The sequence below is a fragment of the Lepisma saccharinum genome, chromosome 19 (assembly GCF_977018435.1).
Source record: "Lepisma saccharinum chromosome 19, izLepSacc3.1, whole genome shotgun sequence".
Classification (NCBI taxonomy): domain Eukaryota; kingdom Metazoa; phylum Arthropoda; class Insecta; order Zygentoma; family Lepismatidae; genus Lepisma; species Lepisma saccharinum.
In genome coordinates this window covers 70,938,180-70,965,148 of record NC_139247.1, presented here as the reverse complement: position 1 = coordinate 70,965,148, position 26,969 = coordinate 70,938,180, and the positions used below count along the sequence as shown (strand labels likewise).

At 35.4% G+C, this 26,969-nt stretch overlaps 1 protein-coding gene across 44 annotated transcripts in view; it reads left to right on the top strand.

Moving 5' to 3' along the window:
* The window catches only part of para (sodium voltage-gated channel paralytic), a 386,365-nt gene extending 361,016 nt beyond the window's left edge, over positions 1-25,349 (top strand). For 38 of the 44 annotated variants that reach the window (XM_083141023.1, XM_083141029.1, XM_083141055.1 and 35 more), the window contains 9 exons: positions 645-910; positions 3,052-3,225; positions 5,824-5,946; positions 9,142-9,264; positions 12,190-12,384; positions 13,454-13,591; positions 13,918-14,025; positions 15,173-15,443; positions 22,138-25,349. In XM_083141023.1, coding sequence (XP_082997149.1) covers positions 645-910; positions 3,052-3,225; positions 5,824-5,946; positions 9,142-9,264; positions 12,190-12,384; positions 13,454-13,591; positions 13,918-14,025; positions 15,173-15,443; positions 22,138-23,252 — 2,513 coding nt within the window. In that variant the 3' untranslated portion in view covers positions 23,253-25,349. Of the gene's footprint in view, positions 1-644; positions 911-3,051; positions 3,226-4,744; positions 4,868-5,823; positions 5,947-9,141; positions 9,265-12,189; positions 12,385-13,453; positions 13,592-13,917; positions 14,026-15,172; positions 15,444-22,137 lie in introns of all 44 variants that reach the window. The other 6 variants (XM_083141030.1, XM_083141025.1, XM_083141067.1 and 3 more) reach the window with 1 other exon arrangement.
* The last annotated feature ends 1,620 nt before the right edge of the window (positions 25,350-26,969 follow it).

The window sequence follows — 26,969 nt, the reverse complement described above, 5'->3', positions numbered from 1 at the left end:
TTGGTATCAGAAACTATCGCTTGGAATTCATCTGTCGATACCAGCCGAAACTTCTGGCATTTTAGTCTTTGACGGGGTCCATAAAAATACCATGCAACACTTTCGCAGAGTCTAATTATCCTGGAAATTATGCAAAATCCAAAGTTCGTTTTTATTTTGCACCAAAATTTACATGAAAAACTATATTTTGTGATTACATAATAGCTATTTTAATATTTTGATGCAATTCTTGAATATTCTAAAGAAAATTACTGTACTTTGTAAATTGATGCATATAATTGGAGAAGAATATTTACACACCAATATTGGCCAATATTTTCAACAAATTTTAATTATTGAAATTTTCAAGTATCGATATCAATAAGAGTATCGGCATCGGCTCAGCCCTAATTTAAATGATCTGATAAATCCAAATTTTTTTTTACTGTTTTTATAATATAGAAATCACGATTGTGTACCCTCAAGTTCTATAAAAAATTACATTATTTTATTCCTGTTCACATTCTTAATAGTTAACTTTCCAGGCCAGTAGAGAAACCTGCTATTTTCAATTGGTGAGCCATAGGCATCCATTAGGAATTGCTGATCCATGCATCTGTTTGTATAAGCACACACTTATACTTGTTTCTCTTTTACTAACACAGAACTAGAAGAAGAGGATGGTGAGGGGGTGCTGGAGGGAGAGGACCAGGTGCTGGATGCTGGAACAGAAGATGTGATGTTGGCTGATTACCCTGCTGACTGTTGTCCTGATAACTGCTATAAACGCTTCCCCGTTTTGGCTGGCGACGATGATTCTCCCTTCTGGCAAGGCTGGGCCCACCTTAGACTTAAAACCTTCCAACTTATAGAAAACAAATATTTTGAGACTGCTGTCATTACTCTCATTCTTCTTAGCAGTTTAGCATTGGTACGTTGGCAATTGTCATTATCCTATGCATGTGTTCTAATAATCTTGTAGAGTCAAACATTTTACAATGGTGCATTTTACTAACTATCAATACAGATAAAAATATATAAATAACTTACGTGAGTGAGTAGGAATGGTTCAAAATGACGTTTCGGAAGTCTGTACTACTTCCTTCATCAGGCAAATAACAAACTTTAGGTGCCAAACATGGCACCGCCTTGTCAAATCGTAAGTTGAGGATTCAGATTGAGGTTAGAAAAGGTAAAAAAACTTACGGTGACGGCATAAAAACTCTGATGAAAATCTCACTGGTTAAGAACTCGCTATGTAAAAATGAAAACCACTCACCTAAAGTTTTTTATGCTTGTAATAACCGTAACATACAGGAAAATAATTCTACAATGCAAGCAATGCGTACATACAAGAAAAACATTCCGACTCACTCACGTAAGTTATTTATATATTTTTATCTGACTTGTAGAGTCGCAGACACTTCTGGATGGTAACAATAGGATCATTTATGACTGTACTCTGGAATTGATAATGTGGCTATAGCTTATCTGGGTGGTGAAGCACATGAAGGGGTTTATTCATAACACTCTTTCTTCTTCTGTTGTATTGTATTGTTATAATTGGTATTTATGAATTGTCATTACTCTCTGTACACCTATTGTAATTGGAGCCAGAGATCTGTTATAGGTGATAAATAAATAAATGATCCCACCATCAAAAGTTCAGAGTGTGAGCCTTCGCTTGTGCATGACTATTCTCTGCCGATACACCTTCATCAGTTTCATATAACCATCATTCGTCCTCATCACTGTTAGGTCAAAGAAGCAGACAATTAATATAAAATGAGAAAATTAGAAATTAAATAATGTGGCTGCAAGAATATAGTTCCAAATATGCAATATGAAAACAAGGGGGGAACTAAACAACTTGTAGAAAAGACTGGAACAATATTGTCATATTGGTAAATTTAGTCTCATTTTTCTGTATACGGTTTATCTATACTTTGCAATTCTCAATTCTATATAAGGAATACACACAAACTGACAATATGTGCACGTAAAAAATGCACATGATCCAAAACAAAACAAAAAAAATCACATTGAAGACTCCTGTTACTTTGCAGAAAGCTTATTGAACTGTATAGTTTAGGATGGAATATTAATAAATACTTTATTGATATCAGCCAATGTAGGCATGTCACTTCATTATTAACATACTACTGTACTAAGTTTACAATATGATTTTCTTGTAGCCATTTTTGTAAATTAAATTTCTAATATGAAGTTTCTTTGTGTAAGACAAATCCAATTGTTTACCTGATTACATACATTAATTAAGGATGCAAAAGATCGCTTCAAGTTCTTCATGGAATGATTGCCATTTAATATGTCTGATAGCAGTGAAAAATAACCAAATCAATTATTCCTATTTAACATCAGAATGGTAGATTTTCAGTTTCTGGCATCAATAAACTTTGTCAATAGTTTATTCACATTAGTTAGGTTTCCATATGGTTCCATTCTTAATGTGTTCATTAGGTTAAGTTTTTCAAAAGTTTGAGGGCCTCCCCGATGGCGCAGTGGTAGCGTCGCCAACTTGTAATCAAGAGGTCCCGGGTTCGATACCTGGTGGAGGCACAAGTGGTTCGGATCCCACTTTAAACTGTAGGTCCAGTCCCGATTAGCCTTACTGTGCATAAAGTGGACTTAAAACAACAATTCAATCAATTTTCAAAAGTTTGAATATTAGAAATTATAGGATTATGACCTTATGATACACAGAAGATATGTTAAAACCTATTGAAAAAGGTGTGAAAATTGTTGAATTAGTTCCGTCAATTGCAGGGTAATGGCATTAGTGTTCACCTATCCAAGAGTATCAATGGTAGAATGTACATAAAAAATTACACAGATCCAAGTTGTGGGAAGGTGAGAGGTACAGCATTGGCACTGAATGCGCAGACCCAAGCTTGAGATGGAAATCAGTCCATATCATGTCCAGTATTTTCAAAGAAAATATAGCAGTTTACAATGAACATATTTAGCATTATGATTTAGATTTAATTGTATTTATCTATGGTTTCCCCCTTTTAACGTAACTCAATCTAATTGATGAATGTTAATATTTAGGCTTTGGAAGATGTCCATCTGAATAATCGTCCTATCCTCCAAGACATCCTGTATTACATGGATAGGATATTTACTGTGATCTTCTTCATTGAGATGTTGGTAAAATGGGTGGCGTTAGGGTTCAAAACATACTTCACAAATGCATGGTGCTGGCTGGATTTCGTTATTGTAATGGTAAGTATTGTATACCTTAATTTTTCACATTTCTTCCTTACTAACAATTTTTACATGACTGTCACTTTAATATGTCATTATACATTTGTGCTTAATTCATGTTATATTTTCTTTTTTTGTAGGTTAAATAAAATTTTTACAATGCAATGTCTCTTACAGTTATATATTATGTATTTATGTGTATAGAGTGCAAAAGGGACACAATAGTACTACTTACAATGTATCATTACATCTATATCTATACACACAGGGAAGGACAGGCCTAGATCATGTAAAGCCATATATTACCACTACAGCCTGGAAATATGTTTTGCTTTTAGTATTAAACTTCTATTCTATGACTACAGATTTTTTAAATCAATTAATAAGTAATTAGTATTTCTGCTTGTAAGTACTGAAGTATAAAGTACACACAAAATCTGAAACTGAAAAATAAAAATTAAATCCAAATTGGAACGTAGTGCATTATATTTTCTCAATTCCCGATCGAGTGCAAATATTAAATACTGATAAATGATAAAAAAATAGACATATCTCAGAATTGCTATCACATTTTCTTTCTCACTTAAATAAATATTTAAGAAACTGATAAAATATAAAAAGTGACATGTTGAAAGGCAGAATCCACCAATAACAAGCAAAAAAGTTATATTTTCATATGAAATATTCTATTTTATTATTATTAGTAAACCTCTTTAATTTTTAATGTTCCGTTATGTTCTTCTTCTCATTAGAAAATTAGAGAAAAGTGATTCTATGTTGAACATGCAGTCCAGCATTAACAATTTTTAAGTGTAGGGCATCTCTTAGGAATGTTTTGATATTATATCAACTGAAAATGATTGAAGCACTTCACACCACTGTCTTAAAAATATCTCATACCATGCAGCACCCAACTTCATGGTTAACTTATTCTTTTATTCCTTGTTAAAATTTTTTAAACCTCAGTCACCATGATATATATTAGGACACAATTATAAATTTAAACATAGTATTGCATGAATAAAATTAACAAGATCTTGCATTAATTAATTAATTTTTTATCTTAAATTTTGCTAATGTTTCTAGAAGGCACAACATTTAATGCTTTATTTTGTTTAATGTTCCAAAACATTATGCAATCTTGTTTTTTTGAAAGCAACAAAATAACAAATATGTATTTTAAGATTTATGATCAATAAAAGCATCAAAGTAAACAAAAGATGTTAAGAAACTACATTAAAACAAAAATAGTCTCATTCAAATTTTGAAAACATTAAGGAGATTATGTTGCTTGCCCTGCCTCATCTTTGTAATGTTCACCTGATTCAAATTAAATAATGTTTCTAGTGATTTATTTTTGACAATACTGTTACATAGTATGATTTTACGTAGTTGTTTACAACAATGTTATTAACGCTATGCATCTTTCAATGTATTAGATAGTAACAGAATTTTTTTAGGTTATAGCAAAACTACTGGATACATTAATGTTTTCTCACAAGTGCTACTAATGAATTTTCCTCATACTACCGTGTAGCTCTCTCTGATAAACCTTGCGGCTGTATGGGCCGGAGCCGATGGTATTCCAGCATTCCGTTCCATGCGAACGCTGCGAGCTTTAAGACCTCTTAGAGCAGTGTCACGCTGGGAGGGCATGAGAGTAAGTAAGATGGGTGGGTGAAAGGCGGCAGTTGTAATCAGTCGAGTCCTTCCTCTCTCACCACACTTCCTCTATTGTAGTTTCCTTTTTCTTCCCGTTTATTAGCTCTTGTCTTCCAACGCTGCCGCCTCATCCTGTTAGCCGTCGTGATTGATGTTGTGTACACTTTTCACTGTGGCTCTTTCGGATGCTTTCTATGTCTGTTACAGGAGGAGGGAGTTCCTGTACGTGGTTTTGGTGTCTGCCTCATCGCTTCAAGACGTTCGGAAGATGCAGGGAGGGGGGGAACAGGGACGAGCTCAAGTGTCTCTCCTTGACACAGTAGACCCTGCTACCATGTTATAGGGTTTCTCATGAGTCAAAGTAGATGCTTTTTCCATCGTGTTACCAGAAATATTTTCCTAGGGGTGTGTGGGACAGAAATGTTTGGTCTGGGCAAGAAATTTTCTTAATCCCGACGTTCGGGACAGGAAAAATTAGCAATTTCCTGACAGTCTAAACATTTTCAGGACGGGAAATGTTAAAAATTTCACTACACTGTAAAATCTCTAGTTCTGCACGTCGTTTTCCCTCAAGTGTTTTTTTTTTATTATTTTTTTTTATTTCTGGAACAAAAACTCAATTTCCGAGAAGTGTGAGACACTTACAATGCAGAAACTATTGAGAATTAACCACTTTTAAAAATGACCATTTGGAATTTTCAGACTGTTCAGGATCCCAAAGTTGGGATCGTAATGGGAATATTTGTTTTCCCAATCCCAGTACCGACTTTTCGGGATCCCGCACATCCCAATTTTTTTTTCCTTTTCCGTAAAGTGTCGGTGCTTGCCTGGAATCAAGAAAACACATCTACTTGACTTCATGACGGATCCTACCAATACTTTCCTGCCATTGTGTAGTGTTGTGGCCCACTGAAGTGCTTTCTTCATTCTGTCTTAACTTGGTCTTTACTCCAGGTGTCCCTCATAAACTTCGTAGCATCCTTGGTTGGGGCAGGAGGCATTCAAGCTTTCAAAACTATGCGGACCCTCAGAGCTCTCAGGCCTCTTAGGGCTATGTCTAGAATGCAGGGGATGAGGGTATGTACCCAGTCTCAGGGTGCCTGGGAGGAGCCAATTGCATATAGTTTCAACTGTAGTGCTGCTTTTTTTTTTAGGAAATATAGTCTATTTTCATATTACTCACGTCACAATCAATTGCATAGTGCACATATTTTAAACCCACTCAACTTTTAGTCAGCTTATTCTGAGTTAAAGTTTTTCCAGTTTTGCATAAAAGTTCAGCTTGATAAGATATAAAAAACACCTCTACATACTTGAAAGAGAGAAGTAGATATTTATTTCAAGTGGTAGACAATGAATAAAATTATGCAAGAATGCACAATACTGAAGTTTATTACAAAGCTTTTGTACATAATGCGATTAAAGCTCTCTGCAGCATTTAGCGTTTGCATATCTTTATATTTTGAAGTAACATTTTGCAGTCAAAGTAATGGGCTTTACTCCTTAAAAGGCTACCTTGAGACTTTGGGAGATTGCAATCAGCTGAAATATTTTTCTTCCTTGCATGAACTGTCCCCCATTTCTTCACTTATAAACTCATACACTCTGTTTCCAAACCAATGTGTAGATTTTTCAGCTTCTAAGTTTCTAGTTTTGCATGTTATAGCACTGGGTTAGTATTGCTGTGTGTTCTGTGTCTACATATGTTTTAGTGATGCTACAGTTCAAGAAAAGAAAAATCTGGCAAGATGGAACTTCACTGTTTGTAATTCAGTATCTTTCGTAATATGTTATAAGAGGTTCTGTAATGCCAGCATAACATGCTGTATTAATTACATTTAAAATAAAGAAAAAATGTTATTGGTTTAAAAGACAAATGAAAAATATTACATATAAATGCCATTTCACTAACCCTAGTACTCCAATTGTACAGTACAGCCTGCAGGGTGGCGAGTCTACAAATTCACCATCTTTTACTTGTATACATTGTCAGATGTTTATCTGTGCACCTGCTAACTGGAAGAACTGACATGAAATTCCAATAAAGTACCAGTATAAAATTTACCAATACCAATAACCAATGTTCTACTGATTCAGTACAAAATTGAAGTTGTCACATGAAGAGCATGAATGACTCACTTATCTCTTTATTTATGGTATGTAGCCAGGTGAGTGAAATAAAAAACTGTGTACTTACATTCATACCACAAAATCACAGTATATTCTTTAAAATATTAAAGTGGAAGAATTTTGCACTAATTTGCATACATACAATAAATTGATACATTGGCATGCCTATATTCACAGTAACCAACAGCCTGAATGTAGAGAAACCAATAAAAGGCTACATCTTTATATTACACCTTATTAGTAATTCAACAGTGTACCATGCAGTGCTTTGCCTTTAGGTGGCAGGCACAAAAACAGAAAGATAGATGCTCCATTGGTGGACTGCACCATCAAAGAACACCATGCCATGGTACTCTTCCTTTGGCCAAAGGAGTGAAATGTGGAAATTCACATCGGATGTTGGTTGAGTGCAGACGTGCAAGCATCATGAACTAATTAAAGGTTTAAAGTGGGAAGAACCAGCATAACTGACAGTATAGTTCGTCAACATCGTGCACACAAGCCCACGCATCAGGATGGGCGCATGGATCAGACAAGACTGACATATAATGGTGTCTGGTTTGGCTACACATTGGGATCTGCATTTGTTGCGGTGCAGGATGACTTAGGATACTGTAACATTTGCACACCATGGGTTTCCAACATCTGTTTGATCTTCACAAGGAACAGAACAGCACGACAGTGTTCCGAGACTTTCTGGAGAAGATCCTAGTCATAGTATTTTGGAGGGAATTACCCCAATGGAATGAAAACTGGTGCATGAGATGAAGCACAAAGTGTAAAGGAAGCAGTGCAGATCTGGCTTCAGGAGCAACGAAAAAACTTCTTCCCTGGAAGCATTGAAAATCTACTGGAATGACCCTACACGTGTGTTAACCTTTACGAGGACTATTCATTGGGCCACTAAAGGAATTAATTGGATTTTGCTTGTTATTCTTTTATTCACCTACTACATTGTATAAATTTGTTTTGGGGATCAGACAGATTAATCGGTACTCTGTTGATATCGAAATATATTGATGTATCGGTTGATTGGTAAAATTGCTCATAGTTTTAAATGTATTGTAAAGTAAAGTTCAAATATAGATTCTTTTTCTAAGGCAAACTCCATTGCAGTCACTTGGTTACATAAATTAATTAAGGAGGTGAATAAGTCATTCTTTCTCCATGGGACAATTGTAATGTTTTTATTGGATCAGTAGAATATCGGTTATCAGTATTGGAAATTTTATATCAGTTCTTGATTGGTATAAGCAAAAATATCATACCATTTATAAATATTCTAAGGAACTTCAAATTGTTAGTGTTCAAGTATTGACAGGAATTAGTGAGAGTATTGGCACCACTATCACCTCAGCTCCACTTAAACAGTAATAAATTGCCTAAAAATGGCAAGGGAAATTCTGACAGCGTGAATTACCATGGAGTCTGAATTCAGTTGTCAAGGATAGCATGGTAAAACAATGATTTTCACCAAGTCATTTTTCTTTCTATGTGGAGTATTTTGCTTCTAAAATTTGGACATCCTGAAAGACTTTACCAAAGAGGCATCACAGATTACACCTTCCACCACAGCTTAAAAAAAGAGTCCTAGGGTTAAGAGTGCCTGATAGTCAACTAAACTATACATAGTACTTTCCTTATTTATTTTTGAAGGGGAAAACATTCTAATTTATTCATCTCTGCATTAGAAGAAAGTTTGACAGTTAATTTTGAAGATTATCTTTTATACTGTCACATGCTTACATTCAATTTTCTTGATAGAATGTCTAATTTTGCCATGCTAGATTGAACATTGAAACCACAATATTTAAGCATTTTTTTTATGTAAACCCCAATAAGTGCTTTATTAGACTAGACACACAAACTTTTTCATTGAATGAATTTTACAAAAAAAAAAAGTGCATGCAAAAAATTCTTATTTGCCAACACAGATTTAAATAGCGATTATTTTTATTAGATGAGAAAGTGCTGAAGGAACTGCAAAGGAACAAAAAGTTGCATGGGCTTGATTTCTGCATGATGAGCAATTTAATGAGAATTGGAAAACCCCTCTCCAACTTTTATTCGTGCATACATTCATTGAATGGTCGCATAGAAATGCCACACGAGAGCAGACTATAATGCAGTTATATGTTTCAGGTGGTTGTGAATGCCCTCGTTCAAGCCATTCCCAGTATCTTCAATGTGCTTCTCGTGTGCCTCATCTTCTGGCTTATTTTCGCCATTATGGGTGTTCAGTTGTTCGCAGGAAAATACTACAAGGTACGTACATCTTAGAAACAGCAGGATGTTGTGATTAGTGGCATTTTATAAAAACAGTAACAAAATACAGTAGAGTCTCAATAAGTTATGTTTTGTATAATCCAAGGGGGAAATATATATATCTGAGTTATCTTCTGGTAAGTGCTTAGATAAGGAGGTTTGTGAAAGGAAATGGTGCAACATCCTGAAGCAGAAGGCACTTGTCCATTTCTTTACAGTGCAAGTTCAATATTGTTTAACTATTTTTTTCTAGCATCATTTGATACCACCATAATGAGTAATGTGAGTACAGTATTCATAATAAAACCGTATATTCCATTTCTCACACAGTATAATTTTTTTATTTTTTTTACTTTGCCTCTTCCAATTTTGCCTAGGTTTTTCCTCATAGTCAGAGTTTTTCATAATTTGAGGTAGTCCATCTTGATTTATCGAGACACTACTGTAATATATTTTTCATATAATGTTAAAGGTATTTTGTTTTTATAATACTGTACATTCCTAATTAGCAAATTTCGTTTTCTAAGAGTAAATGTCACAGCCATTTGTAGTGGACATTAATTTTCCAGTTTATTCAGGAATGTCATGACCACGATACTAGATCACTTGACTCGCTACATGTGTCTATATTAACCATAAATCAAATTTCTTTTCAAACTTTTTCTACAGTTACATTTTGGGAACATCAACCAGAATGAATTAGCAGTGTGAGCCCCATCGCTGCTTGCAACAGATATTTAGGCGATTCAGTTCAGAATTTTAGATAAAGCAGATCTGATGCAACCACCATTAGTTATCATTGCTACGACCTAAAGCAGATCTGATGCAACCACCATTAGTTATCATTGCTACGACCTAACGTTCGAAGTGTATGTGTGTGTCACGTACCCGTGTCCGGCTCCTTTGGACACCACAGCTATCATTACCTTTCTTTATCGGACTAATTTTCTAAAGCTGAAGGTAACACCTTGTCCATTGCCAGAAGTTACAGGTCGGAATCTGTCTGTTCTCTCCTCGAACAGATTTATATTTAATTGTCAGATTATTATCCACAATAATTTGTATTGAGTTACTGCCTTTGGGATTTATTTGGTCTCTTGATGTCAACAGCTCACGTTGCACCACTATTCCAGGAACGCACTTCCTTATCTTATTATTGATGCTGCTGATACATGTGAATAAATCAAATGTCTTGTTAGTGGTGAGAATTAGGTACCCGAGTGAATACCCTGGGTCACCTTAACTGCTGATGATGCTGGTGATGCCCAAACGAAAGTCCTGGTTAGATTTAGATAAATAACTATATCCCTTCCAAGTTTCCGTAAAGATCCTTAGATAGCGATGTCTTCAACCAACGACAGTTAGGGTGGAGAGCACACAAATATATATCCAGCATGTCTCGTTGTTTCTGTGAAATTTCACCACTTTTATAGCCGGAGTTTGTTGAATGCATTGCTATGCAGTATTCAACTGTCTGAACATTGCTAAGGCAATAATTTAGATATTAGCTCTTTTGGTTTTCCATCATTTATAAGTAATTCTTCAAAATTATCTTTTAATTTTTAGGAATCTTCTGAGATTATAATCTTTCTTAAATTCTGCCATGTTATTTTAATGTGAAATATAATTAATATTCACTGTTCTAATTTCGTACAGAATGTCATGAGAAAGTGGCCGTCGTATAGGCATCCTGAATATTGAATATGGGAAGGTTGTGTTTGTATAGGAGAGTTCTAACTTGCTTATGACAGGAAAGTGATGTCATGTGTGTGAGAGAGAGGATGGAGGTCATGTATGTAACACATGTTTTGTAAATTCATGTGTGTTGTAATTGTATGTATATGGTTGGATGGAAGAAAAGGTTCTGTGTGGCCTTAAAACCTGCCATATAAAATTTAATGAAATGTGTATTGTTTTTAATTCAAGTTGGTACTATACCTATTATCAGTATTTGTAAGTTTTATGTTTGTACCAGTAAGGATTTGATATTTATATTTTCATAATAAATGAGAGCAGTTTGTGATAAATTAATTGCAAAAAAGATACATATTGCAGTATAGGAAAGGTCCTTTTGAAAAAAGAAGGCTGTTGAAATGTAACCAGTGCATGAAGTGGACATTCTCAGCTGGGGGCGTTTGGTGGAGCATTGGGGCTAGGTGGGAGATGCTTCTATGGTTTAACATGGTGACAATGAGACAGCTGGGGGAGCGAAACTTGGAAACTGAGAAAGAATATGTAGGTAAAATGGGGATAAACGGTGCAAATAAAGTTTTGGTTTTCTCTTGCCAGTTTTGCTACGACACAGTTTTAGCATGGACATATCTGAAGACTTCATGTCAGTGTACAGAAGAGCATTTTTAGGGGAGGAGATGGTTCACTTGTAATTGGTCCCATATTTACAGTATTATATGCAGTTGCTATGCAATGTACAAGAATTTGTTTTGTGGGCCTGGCAGACCTGGAAGGGGTAGGGGAGTGAGCGTAACATGCTATGAAGCCAGAGGTTCCAGGTTTGAACTCTTGTCAAGGGGAATTGAAAACCGTATCCAACAACAGAAGGAATTCAAAGGTTGTCAAGGGAATTTTGAGGCAAAATTTTCAGTCTCAACTAGGAGCAACACTGGAAAGAGGATGCCTAGAAGTGAAAGTGGGTGGGCTCTTATTCCAAGAATAAAACCAGTTTCTCACAAGTTTCAGATATTCTAAACATTTGAAAATTCTAGCTCAATTGTCCCTGTCTTTTTTATAAAGGTCTGAATAAATAGTTAAAAATGAGTTACTGATTTTGGTTTCTGAACTAGCATTAAACCAACATGCCAGAAGTTTCAGGATGGGTGGGGGTTGAACCCTAACCCCCCCCCCCTCTTCAGATACAGCCATGTAAGCCACCCTTATGATCTACTAATTTTCTTTCTAACTTTTCAGTGCATTGATGGAAATGGAACCACTTTAGACCATCTAATTATTCCTAATGAGACTGTGTGTACCGCAGAGAACTACACTTGGGAGAATTCACCAATGAACTTCGATCATGTAGGAAAGGCATATCTTTCGCTGTTCCAGGTTGCAACATTCAAAGGATGGATTCAGATCATGAATGATGCTATTGATTCTAGAGATGTGAGTATGTTGTGTGTGTGTTTTCAACTTCCAATTTTAAAATACACTTTATCCAATTATTTATTTTCTATATTACTTATTAATGTCAATATTTTATCTAAAAGTGCACGAGGCTGGTTCTAAAGTTATTGGATTGTTTTACGAGGGTCGTTCAAGGAAAAAGTTTCCCTTTTTTTTGGAGAAAGTATGAGCCCGATAAATGAAATGAAACTAACAATGTGTTCTTTCGTCTTTCCTCTTCATTTACACACAATGCAATGTTCGTGCAGGTTACCGCGCATGCGCGGCAAGTGGTTAGCTTGAGTCATGCAGTGAAAAACGTGCCCTGGCCATAAGGAGTAGCGAGTCGTGGCAGAACAACTTTTTTTTCTTTCTTTTGGCGGTGTGGAGTATTGCTCACAGAGTTTTTGAAGAAAGGGGAAACAGTCAATGCTGCACATTATTGCCAAACTCTGGAGAAAGTGAAAAAAGCAATTCGCTGCAAACGTCCTGGACTCCTTTCTGCTGGTGTCATTCTTTTGGATGACAATGCTCGTCCTCATTTGGCAACACTAACACAGGATAAACTTCGAGAAATGAAATTGGAAAGGTTACCACACACCCCCTACAGCCCTGACTTGGCCCTGAGTGACTTGTTTCCTGCACTGAAGTCCCAGCTACAGGGTCAATGTTTTCACACTGGTTTGGAGGTTCAGACAGCTGTGAAAAGTGTTCTTCGTTCCCTGGACCCTGAATTTTTTGCAGATGGCTTTCAAAAACTTGTGCAACGATGGGACAAATACTTGTGCTGCCTTGGAAATTATGTTGAAAAGTGAGAAAGGACCATGCTACTTGGTTCAACTTGATTTTTGTCTGTAACTTAAGAAATACATTTTTTGCAACATACGGAAACTTTTTCCTTGAACGATCCTCGTATATATATATCCTTATTTCTATATTTTACATTATAACAAATCTTACAAACACATTCAGTATCTACCGAAAATGGTGCTACATAATCTCACAGGAGAAATAAAAGTGAATTCTAACACAACTTTTTCTTATGATTTTTCTCTCATTTTTTCAACAGGTTGGTAAACAGCCAATCAGAGAGGTTAACATCTATATGTACTTGTACTTCGTATTTTTCATCATTTTTGGCTCCTTTTTCACCCTCAACCTGTTCATTGGTGTGATCATCGACAACTTTAATGAACAAAAGAAAAAGATAAGTATTTCTGCAAACTTTATTAGTGTTTAGTTCATAAATGAGCTTGTAACAATTAAAAGTATATAAATTCCCTTAAAATTTATTTTAAAATTTTAGTTCAAAACATTCCTGCAATTTTGCTTTTCTTGTGGTACAAGTGAATGTGGTTCAGTGTCACTGAAAACTGCAGATGAAATTACATTATTTAAGATTTTTGGAGAAATTTTGTATACCTTTGGCCTAATTCTATTCTATTTGCATCTTACAGCATTGTCCCAAAAATATTTTGTTAGTGGTTATATTTTGAAAATGAAGAAATTTGAATATGTTATTTTCCTCTTTACGCAGGAGGATCTCTAGAAATGTTCATGACTGAAGATCAGAAAAAGTACTACAACGCAATGAAGAAGATGGGTTCCAAAAAGCCTTTGAAAGCCACCCCAAGACCAAAGGTAGGATGATTCACTTTTGTCTGTGACACACACATTTTCACACTGAAACAAAGAAAGAATCAACGGAAATTTATCTGACAAAAGCAGCTCCTTTCTCTGTTTCCAATATCCCCATTTCCTTATTAATTTATTAACAAAACATCAGGAAACTGCTCAATTACACCATTCTAAAACACAGCTTATGTAATGAAGATTTACAGGGACCTGATCATTCCTTATCAGTTCTTCAGCACTTCTCACACTATACATCTTACAGTTACCATGATCATGTACCCATATAAAGTATTTGATATTCATTCAAATTTTGCATCTTGTATCTTGGTGTGTTTAAAACCAACTTAATGCTTGATTCTTGACAAGCTTTTAGAAAACGTAGCAGAGAAGCTGAGGCATTTATACTGCTATTCATATCTTTCATACAATTGTACTCCAGCATTTCCACATGTTCCTTCTTTGCCTCTGGAAAGCAGACTCTCAATTGCATACTTTATTACGAGTCAATTCAAAGATGCATTTCTTGATAAAACTTTTTCAAACTGTATTTCCAATGAACATGCCATTATGCTTGTGGCACACAGTCTCTTGTTTCCTTCAAAATATTCTGACTTCGTTCTTGTTTTGATTTATGTAGCATTGCTTATCTGATGAAGAAGTGAATATACACTTGATACACAATTTTAAAGACTTCTTTGACGAAAGGGCAGAAGCATATTAGGTGATAATGTTATGATTCTTTCCTGCAGATTTCCTAAACTTGCTTTTTTTATCGAATGAATAAAGCAGGATGTTACTTCGGCTATTGGAAATACGGAAGAGAGCTTTGCTTTTTGTCACATTATATTAACACAATAAGGCAGATAAGGGAACATTTATGTATATACACGTTCAAAGAGATTGAATAAAGGATGTGAGATACTTGTTATCAAATATATTTTGATATATTTCTCATTTTATGTTGCTTATCTGCCTCTTATGGTAATCACGACAAAGAGGATGAATAATAATATTGGATGGAATTATTTGCGTGAGAGAAAAAGAGAGAGAGATGAAGGAACAAGGACAAAGTCCAATACAGTATACGTTATCATCGTTCAAAAATCAGTTTTAATCTCTGTAATTAATAATATTCACTCTTGTCTATTTTCAGTGGAAACCTCAAGCAATAGTTTTCGAGATTGTGACCAACAAGAAGTTTGACATGATCATCATGTTGTTCATTGGTCTGAATATGCTGACCATGACTCTAGACCACTACAAACAGACGGAAACTTTCAGCATGGTTTTGGACAACCTCAACATGATATTCATTGTTATCTTTACTTCAGAATGCACAATGAAAATGTTTGCCCTTCGGTACCATTATTTTACAGAGCCATGGAATTTATTCGATCTTGTAGTAGTAATTCTATCCATTTTAGGTAAGTAGAGTAAATAGGGTTATGTTATTTGTGTTATTCTAGTCTCCACATATACGGTGATTTAACTTGCCTTTTTTTTACATGTAGCAACATACATATCTAGAGTAATACTTTTACAATAGAAATATACATGCATTACACAAAATATTTTAACACTACTTTTAGCATGAGTGAAACACATACATATCATTATTACCAATATAATATTTTTATATTACAGACAGATCAGTTGATACTTTATCAATAACTGAGTACCAACTAGTTCTGTCAAAATCTTTTTTTAAGTGATATTTTATGAACACTTTTCGTTTTGAAAACCATTTTTTTGTTTTTGGTTTTCAAAACCATTTTTTTTGTTTTAAAACTGGTTTCTTGGTTTTTTAATCTTTTTTTTTCAATACAAGAAACTGTCTTAAGCTTGTGCTTAGAAATACATTATTGCTCAGATTTTAATTTTCAAACAGCATATTGATAACAATTAACGTTTCAAAAACTTCTCATTTTTTGGAGATGAGGTTGAAACCCAACCGTTTTTGGGTTTCCTCAAGTTGGTTTGTTTTCAAAACTGGATTTTCGGTTTATTTTTTCAAAACAGTTAATTTTTGTTTCAGTTTTTTAAAACCTTTTTTTTTTTTTTTTTTTTTAAACCCAATTTTGGATTCAGTTTTCAAAGTGACTCTTTTTACATCTACAAACTTTGATAAAAGTTTCTTCTGATGCAAATGTTTTCTTCCATACAAATATTTTACCATCTGGTAATCAGCAACGAGTCAGCATTCTACTTCACACAACCTTTTATATCTCACATACTAGTAGAAATGCAGTCGCAAACAAAAGCACATTAGAAATATATTTACAAAATTTATTTTCCCTGATTTTACTATTTGTTGTCAGAATATTTTAACCGAGACAAGTTCACTTTGCACCAAAACAGATTTTATACATTATTTGCACTGTCACAACATAATAAATTGCAAAGGACAAATTATACTTTACATGCACAACTCACGTTTACTTCCATTCTACAAATTAAAGAAAATAGTGGGCTTACAAACCTGTCAGCCCTGCTTCACTTTTCCGGCTCTTTAATCATGCCAAGGAAGATGAGTGATGAGTAGATGAAGCTGATGAAGGGACATTCACAAAGGAACACAGAATTAGAACCTCTAACTTTTGGTGGCGAGATTGGTAGTCAAACACTGAATACACTGGCACAGTGGTCCCTCAAGAATACATAAATAAACACATTTCAGTGGAACCCCGATTTTACATTCCCCAGTTTTACATATTATCGCATATAAAGTTTTTTCATCTTGGTCCCCTGAAAAACGTAAAATCGAGGTTCCACTGTACCACAAAGGCACATTTATTTTACTTTCCCCTATTTCATTACCTTTTCTACGGAGGAAATTGTATTTCGTTGGTAAGTATTTCCATCTCCTCCCATATTGTGCCTTCTGAAGATAATGACAACTATGAGTAAACCTTATGGCTGCAATGACAACTATGGGTAAATATTTAACCTTATGGCTGTAATGACAACTATAAGTAAATATTTGACCTTATAGTACAGCCATATGCCTTGTAAGTATAACTGGAAACAATGGATATTCCTTTTCTTCTTTCTTGCATAGTCACCTTAGAAGAGATTAGCCTGTGCTTTGATACCATTCTTTTCAATCTATTTTAATATGTTTTTTTAATCTCAAGCATTCTCTGAGGGATTTTTTAAAATATAGTTCAGCCACCAAACACGCCTAGAAACACATCAAACTTAGTATCGTTGATCTACAAAACAGGTCACTGGCTTTATGGCAGGGCAATAAGCTGTTACTAGTTTCACTTGTCCTGTCAATCTAGAAGTGAGTGTGTACAGTGCATAATACGAAATTATCTGCAAAATTCAGTATTTTAAAATAAAGATATATATATATATACAAGTTATTGATTAAATTCCACCTATTTGCGCTAGCAAAGATTACAAAGAAAATGCTAAAACTGACAACATGTGTGAAAGGGGGAAGCAAGACCATCCCTTCGTAGTGCCATAGGGAAGGGAGGAATATTACTTTAGTTCCCATTTAGGCACAAAGAGGAATAGCAGGATCACTACCTGCTCATTGGGTGGTATGTTCGGAAAAATGATGTATGACAAAATCAAGCATACCTCAGACATGGATGCCCCAAAAGATTCTCCGGGCTTGCTCAGTAAACTGCATTTCAAAACTGCAAAGTGGGATTCGATTTTATGTGTTCAGAAACTGATTTTCAGTTTTGGCTTTCAAAACTGAGTTTTGGTTTTTGGTTTTAAAAACCATTTTTTATTTTGGTTTTAAAAACCGATTTTCAGTTTTCTAAGACTGGTTTTCCTGAAAACTGAAATTATGAACTGTTAAATAATTTCAAAAGTACTAGGAGACTTAAAAGCATGTCAGTGTAATGGTTCATCAGTAAAATTGCCAATAATTTCACCAATCATAATTATAATTTTTATTAATATAAAGGCATAATTCATGTACCAACTTCTGTGATCATGTTTCTAGTATGCAGCATCTTTACTTTGAGAGTCATGTTATATATCCATTAAAAAGAGTAATTCAGACCCACCATGAAATATTTATCATTTTGCATCAGATCAGTGCAATGCAGTTATTGCTATTGAAAAAAGTTACAGGAGTATTTTAAAGCAATTAGTAAAGTTTGGTATTAGTAAATCCCAAATATATTTGCAATTGACCAATGTGAAATTTCTGCTGATATTCTGTTGGTCCGATTAAAATTTCAGATGTTACATGAAGAACCTGATATCTCATTTGCCTCCAAGTGATATGCATAACCAGACGACTGCAGTAGGTTTTGCCTGAGAAAAGGAATTGCATATTTAGACATTTGCTTTTTTTTCCCCATGTTTTGGGAAATAAAAGATGCAGTAGTATAATAAATAATTACCATCTTTATCTGTGAAACTTACTTACAATAGGTAAGGTAAAGGTAAAGCTCCCCATGCATATGGCACCATGCTATGAAGGCACATTTAAGGGATGTGGGGGTAGGCCCTCGCACACTCTCGATCTCGGCTATTTTGGAGGTGATGTGATCAGCACCATGCTCCAGCCACCTTTACCTTCTAGGGTTGCCCCAGGTACCCTTTGATTTGAGGCTGGGTGAACCCCAGAGCCACTTTATGCAGGGACAAGACCGGCAAAATTCCAACCCCGGGAATCGAACCTGGGTCTCCCACATGGCAGTCAGATGCCCTACCGACTACACCACCATGGCTCTTGACAATGGTTCTGTTAATTTTGGTGGCCCCTGCCACCATCCACTTGTTAACTTGTTGCTTCACTGCTGGGCCAGCTTCCGGTTCCTGTTACGCTGGTGTAGTTGGTTTGTTTGCTGGCTTTCAGTTGTTGCAGTAGTGGGAGCCAAACGTGATCCGCCTGGTCGCTGTCAATGTTTAGCTTGTGTGGGAAGTGCATAATTTCCTACATCTCCTTGATTTTGGTGACAATTATCATGTGTCAATATATATATGATAATAATAAGATGAGTAGAGAGCAATAAGTACTCTCTCGTCAGACGCTGGAAAAAACAAATTGTGGCTGCGAGCAGCATCTTCAGCTGTAGAGAAAAGAAAAATGGAAGTGTGAGTTTGATCTGCATAGTTGCCAGGTGAAGATCGAAGTTGTAGATGGTGCAGAAAAACGTGGTTCTCTCGCCAGGCTTGTCAAAAACTGTGAGGGCTATGTTATGATGTGAAAGGGGGAGGGGGAGAAAGGACATTACTGGGGTTGCACTCATATGAAGGAGGTGAACGAACCATTCAAGTTCTTCATGGAGTACTTGCAATTCTAAATCGAATCGGTAGAATATCAGTAAATTTTATGTCAGTACTTTGTTGGTGCTGGTTGAAATTTCATACTAATGTGATAAATCCAGGCCATTACAATCATCTCAAGGTAGAACTAAGTCCATAAGACAACTAAAATAATTTTGAACTGTGCTAAGTAAGTGTTAACTTTGCAGATGATAGAGAAAACCTTTTGAAATAACTTTAAGAATAAAATATTAAAAAGTGATAAAATTGCCTAAAATAAAAGTCTCACAAGATTGTAGTTATGTTACACTAATTGTCCATAAATTTATGAGAAAGTTTTATTAGTAGCACATTAGTTGCACATTGCTGCATATAAGATACCATAGTTATAGACTTTGGATTGTCATGTTTTGACATGTTATAAGCATGTTTGAGCTTGTAAAAGATAGACAAGTTTAAATATATATATTTGGCTCATGTATGTTTTGAATTAACAAATACGAATAGGTTAGCCTAAAACAGAAATTATATTAATGTCAAATTGAGTGTGTGTGTTTTTCTATTATTTATTATGACACTTTTTGAAGTTCACAAGCTCTTGTTAAAAGGTTTATGAGATTGTCTTATTTTCTAAGAAATGTGCATGGAAGTGGGTTCTTGCATAGGCATGAACATTTTAAAGCATGGTTCTATTTAGATCACAAGTTAAAGCATGCCATGTATATGAACTGATACTCATTATTTTTAATATGAATTCTCAGCATTTAAATATAAAACCACCCTTCAATGACCTTGAAACGCATTTCTCCAGAACTGTCCCCCCCCCCCCCCTTTTGGTTGAAGTAACTAGTACGTAGGCTGTGCAATTTGCCAAATTTGTGACTGTGTTCTAATGAAAATTAGGCCATGTTTCTTCATTTGTAAGTTGAAATGACAGTGTGTTAGCTTTGTCATTTGTTCAGTTCTAAACTTGCACTGTATGAACTAAATTTGAATAACCTCCTTTCTAATTCTTCATCGTATATTTTCATCCGCTGATTTAGACTTTGTTACAGGAATCAAATGATAAAGGTTTCTGAAATTACCTTTAAAATTACAAATATGTACAAATTAGTAATGAAATTAATGATTTAAGAAATATATCATCATACATGTGCTCAGTGAGCACTTTACTTCAGAAATTCAAGCTATCCTTATACGAGTTTTAATGAATCATCATTACACCGTGCTTTTTGTTTGATAGAAATAGATGAGATATCTTGCAAAATCACATCTTCATTTCCACATACTTGGATAATTTAAATTCTACGAGTTTCAGAGGTCATTGTTTACTTTTATGGGCATGTAAAAACAGGCAATAATTTTCCATACAGTGCACAAAAACATATCACATTAGAGTTAATTTCTGAAGATTAGCACCAAATATGAATATGGCAAGATTGTAACATGATGCTTATGCATGTAAATATCCCAGGAGCAGAGCCAGCGCTAGGGTTGGTCATAGCCCATGCAAAGACACTATTAGCCTCTCCACCCCCTCCCCCAACTGTCAGCCAGTAGACATTAATATTATTTCAAACACCTGAAAACAGTCTGATTGAACTTCTCCAATGTCCTCAGCTAAAGTTGTGTACCCTCAAACTCAAAAAAATATTACCTTAAAAAAATCACAATATCATTATAATAAATTCTGCAATGAAGTACATATAAACTGTATACTTTAGTAAAAAATTGATGCATTTAATAAACGTTCAATCACACAACCTTTACATGATAAAAAAATCACACTCTTTAAAAATTTGTGTAGGAGTCAACCAAAATTGCATCCCCGCTTTGAGAAAAAGTAAAAATAAAAGTAAGGTGTTCCCCTGTGCTTTGCACCATGCCATGAAGGCGTATAGGGAGTGTGGAGTTAGGACCCCACACTTTTTTGATCACGGCTGAAGGTGAGGGTGATGTGATCAGCACCATGCCCCTGGTTGCCTTTCCTCCCCAGTTTCCTCCAGGTAGCAACTTTATACGAGTTGGATGCCGGAGCCGCTTGAACAGGTGGAAAAAATCCTGGTTCTCCCCAACAGGTATCGAACCTGGGTCTCTCGCATGGTAGTCAGATGCCCAACGACTGAGCTACCACAGCTCATACTCCCCCCACATTGAGAAAGCATATAATTTTACACTGTTATGCTTTCTTATTATATTTATCGATTTGGTGTCCCTTTAACCTAGCACGAATTTTCATCCCAACATCTTATTTCAGACATCTGTCATATTTACAATTTTCCCACATTTTTACCAGGATTTAAACTCTTTTTTTTTAATTTTCAGAACAAAATAGCAAAAGAAATTAACTAAAAAAAATTCCACCACTGAGGCTCTTTCACAGATGAAGAAATGTTAATTTGTTAAGTCTCCCTATTTCTGTACTCTGTCTGGGATGATGACAAGTGAATTCTTTCCCTGTAGTCAAATGCACAAAATATTACCATGGAACAGAATAAATTTGTGTGCAACATGACTAACCAATGACTGAAGGATTGATTTGTTTTTTTCATTTTATGGGCATCTGGAATAGATTTGTCCTGCTTGATTTTGGTTCCTCTTAGAAATTCTACCCCTACATTGCAGCCTACTCAGCTGAAAATCAATGAATATAATTTTTTCGCTTCAAAGTTTTTTCCATGCCACCCCCACAACCCAGCACCCCATTGCAGTGGCACTGCTCGCACCACTCTAAAGCTGGGCCTGCTCAAAAGTCGGTTAAGAGTTCCAGCATGGAATCAGTATCACGTAATTTAGGGCCACCTATAGCTAAGAAGTAAATGCCACTTTTGTTTTTGCAATTTTATGCTAAAATTGTATGTTTTCTTTCATTTGCAGGTTTGGTGTTGAGTGACATCATTGAAAAATATTTCGTTTCACCAACACTGCTAAGAGTGGTCCGAGTAGCAAAAGTGGGTCGAGTTCTGCGTTTAGTGAAAGGTGCTAAAGGCATCCGGACGTTGCTTTTTGCCCTTGCCATGTCATTGCCTGCCCTCTTCAACATCTGCCTCCTCCTTTTCCTTGTGATGTTCATTTTTGCCATCTTTGGAATGTCTTTCTTCATGAACGTCAAAAAGAAAAGTGGAATTGATGACGTTTACAACTTCGAGACTTTTGGTCAGTCCATGATTCTACTGTTTCAAATGTCAACATCGGCAGGGTGGGATGGTGTACTGGATGGCATTATGAACGAAGAGGAGTGCGACAAACCCGATCCAGAGATAGGGCAGGCTGGCAACTGTGGTTCAAGTACAATTGGCATTACTTACCTTTTGGCCTATTTAGTGATCAGTTTCCTGATTGTGATTAACATGTACATTGCTGTTATTTTGGAGAACTACTCTCAAGCCACCGAAGATGTGCAAGAAGGACTTACAGATGATGATTACGACATGTACTACGAGATCTGGCAACAATTTGATCCAGATGGCACACAATACATCCGATATGATCAGTTGTCTGACTTCCTTGATGTGTTGGAACCGCCCTTGCAAATTCATAAACCTAATAAGTACAAAATTGTCTCCATGGATATCCCCATTTGCAAGGGTGATCTTATGTTTTGTGTGGACATCTTAGATGCTCTGACAAAAGACTTCTTTGCTAGAAAGGGGAATCCAATAGAAGAAACGGGAGAAATTGGTGAAGTCCAGGCCAGACCCGACGAGGTAGGCTACGAACCAGTGTCTTCAACTCTATGGAGGCAACGCGAGGAGTACTGTGCGAGGCTAATACAGAATGCTTGGAGAAAGCACAAGAATGCACGAGATCAAAAGCAACAATTGGAACAACAGCAAGACTCGCCAACTGATGATACCCAAGGTTCCGGGGAACTGCGGCAGCAGCAGACAGCCGTGCTTGTTGAAAGTGATGGGTACGTCACAAAAAATGGACACAAGGTAGTAATTCACTCACGCTCGCCCAGCGTCACCTCGCGTTCCACTGACGTCTGAGAGTGTTCCTTCCTTGTGCCCTGTGTTGTGCACTTGACTGCCGTTATTTTGTTTGTTTGTTAAGTGAGCAGCGAAACTGCGGGACAGGTAAACTGCTCCAGCACTTCACTGATCCCTACAGTAGAGGGACACACAAATCATTCTATGACGAAAGGGAAAGAGCTGACTGACAATTCCGAGGCTTGTGATTCTCGAGTGACGAGCACAAGTAAGTTTCGTGAAGAGGAGAAAGGTCACAGAATCAAGGTCGCACACTAATAGAAAGAAGCAGGAGAGTAAAGAAATCTGGGAAGGTGATCTTAACTTTTTTTTAAAGTTTATTTTTGTGTGTGGTTTGCTCTCTTGATTAGTGAAGAGGGCGCTGTAAAGCATACATTTATCATGGAGGAGAGCACCTGCTGTTTGCAGCCAAGCTTGTTTTAATAAGATGATATTTAAAAATATATAAAAGTGCTTCATAAAAGAAGTTTCATCCTCCCCCTGCCAGTACCACTATTTCTCTGTAAACATGAAACAGGATGAATTCACCACATTAATTATTTTTGTATTAATTTTGCTGATATTATTGTTGGGCCTCATGCTTTGGTGAAATGAGAAACTTTGGCTCAAAAAATAATAATAATAATAAAAAATTATAATACTGGCATCTGTAAAGTAACATATGTGTGTTACAAGGTTTTGGTTCCCTTGAAGCAGCAGTAACATACATTTGTTGTTTTTATGCATGCTCTTGTGATGTTTTTTCACTTGTTATTTTTCTACACTATTTCTTTACGATGAAATATCTTTGTATCCTGAACATAAGCACCCCATGGTGGGTAAGTGCATTGATTATGTTAGCTGATTAATATTTCTTGTACTGTTCACTGCTTGTCTGAGAACAAGTAGCAGAAAGACACTGAGTTTTAACTTTTGTTTCAAATTACATGTGAATTACTGATACATCCTGTTAAAAAAGAAAACAAGTGAAAGAAAAACGGCTGTTGTTCAAGCTTGTCTGCAGCACAAATCAATTTTAGGCAAAGAAATCATAGTAACAAGCTAACAAGTCATTGATCATGGTGCTTTATGCAAAACAAATCCATATGTTGTGGTAAGTTCCGAGAATTATTTTTTAACATCAGCACTTTTTGCATTTTGAGAAAAAGGAGCATGTATTGCATTGGAGTTTTATGGTGTTTAGCCCTCAGAATATAACTAAGACACACCAAATTCAATTTTCTTTTTTTTTTTAATGCAGTTAAAGGAACACTCATAAGATATAGTCTATGAAAATTATGTGATATGTATGAAATGGTAGGCAATGTTTATATGCACTGTTTGAAATATTAATCTTTTTTATATTTGTTTGAGAGCTGTTAATGAAGGCAAGTGTTCCTTTCTGCTATTATCTTAAGTCCAGCAGCAATAATATACTTTCACCTTTCAAAATCCCCGAACTTCCATATAAGGTGTGGCTTAGTTTGTATTCAATTGTTGTGCATGAAGGAAAAATAATCTTAAAAAGTTACGAATTACAAGAGGGTAAAAAAAATCAAAGGAGAATGGTGTGTTGAGAAAAATGCCTTATGAATAATGCAAAACTATAATTGATTTTCAAAATGCAGTATATTAAAAAATATATATTTCTGTCTTTCACACAATTCTGCTGCTACTTGTATCTTAGCCATTGAGCCTTTCCTAGCTTTAGGCTAGTGAGAAAATCCGTCTGATCTGTCCTTGTCAGGCCATCTGACTCAACCACAAACACTTTATTACATTAGTAGCTTCAAGTACATGTTTTTTTTCTTTAAATATTGATTATAATTTATAGAGTTTAATCATTGTTGCACATGTCTGCTTGTCATTTGTCTTTTAATCTTCCCCCAAGTCCACAGATGACAACAGAACAACTTTGACTAAACTCAATACGTCCCGGCACATGCTACGTCTGAGTTAAGATCTCATGATTTTTTTAACCAGCAAAAGTTTAGTTTAAATTCAAATACAGAGACCTAAGGGAACAACAGGACAGTAAGCAGAAAGCCTTGGTGAGAGAAACTTTGAGTCCTGCTGCAAAATGCAACATGTATATCCCTGGCAGTCGTACCATTAAAACTCCCATTAAATCTAGGATAACCTTTCATTCCTACTATTGGCATATCTCTATAATCCTGTTTTCGTCCCTTGAAGATGAATTAGCATGAACGAAAATGCAGATTGCCGCAGCAAAAAAATCGATGAAAGACTGAGAATAAAGAAAGGAAACGACAAGAGAAGGAAGATAACAAAAAAACGTGTTGGTTGCTCTAAAAGCCCTCCATGAGGAATGCCAATAGATAGGCCAACAACATTCTAGATATAATTGCTTTGCACAAACATCTGCACTAGCTTCTATTGCAATGTTCTCACAAAGGACATGTTGAAAGCTTGTGCATTATAGCTAATACTCACATTTCACAATCTATTAGAAGATGGAGGTTCATTACTTCACATACATTATCAAGGCCTGAGAATAAGAGAACAACAAAAATTTTAGTCATTGTCATTATTGTTTTCGGACTTTTAAAAATTAATGTACTTAACAAAAAAATCATACATATTCTGGCTTCACATGGAAATAACCATTGATGTAATGGCTTTAATCTGTAGTTGTATTTTACTTGGGATGGGTGGAAATTTGAATCAAGTAACGCCTGCTATCCTCAACATAGTTGATACAATAAGCAGTGCTTGGACTTTTCAGAACCATATCAACAAGCCATTGTAGCGCGTACATAAACAAAAAAAAAAACTTGCTCCAATAGGTTGGTAAATAGTATTTCCATAATGCATGTGTATGTTTATATATATATCCATATATGTATGTGTGCTTGTATGTATATATTGAAAGGTATATATAGACACACACATGCAAACACACACGTATACATCCAAGTAATTCTGATGCACAAATTGGTTATGTGATTATATAACATATTAATTGCCATTTTGTCTAATGGCATTGGCTTTAAAAAAGTTGTTGCTCAAGCGTGTTATAATGATTTAATGGATTTTATATAGCCCAAAGTATCTGGGAAAGATAATGTAACAATTTGTCTTTAAGACAAGAGAAAAGATGACTTGATTTAATAAAAACTTCAAAGTTGCTTCCTAAGCTTTTGTAACTGTAGTCTCAATATTTTACTTTGTATATTTGAAATTTGTAAATAAAATTTTAAAAAATCTGGAATAAAATAAGATTATTTTAAGAAGGGAGATAAATTAAATGTAACTGCATTTGCTCGTAATGTTTCTACAGTTCCCTCAAAAATAATGATACCAACATTTACAATAATGGCAAGAAATGGCTAATACTGTTACTATCCTACTATTCTTTTGTTAATCACTGTTATTATTATTATTTAAAGGTAGAAATGTTCACACAGATTCATCCTTACGTATGGAACTTGACACGTTGTTTTCTTTATATATATAAATATATCTAGAAGTTATTAGTATGAACTAATGCAGTTGCGCATGAAACACAATCTACTACCATGTACACATCCACTTACTCAAGAGTGCATTTGTTGCCCCTCCCCTTTTCTCCCCTGCAATAAAATCGACAAATACAAGGTTTGTTGCAACTATGCTGCTTTTAGAGAAAGATCACAACAGTTTAGTACCTAAGAACTTTTATAAGAAGGGCAAAAAATGCTAATAAAGTGAATCCTGTAATAGACAATTTCTTCCCCA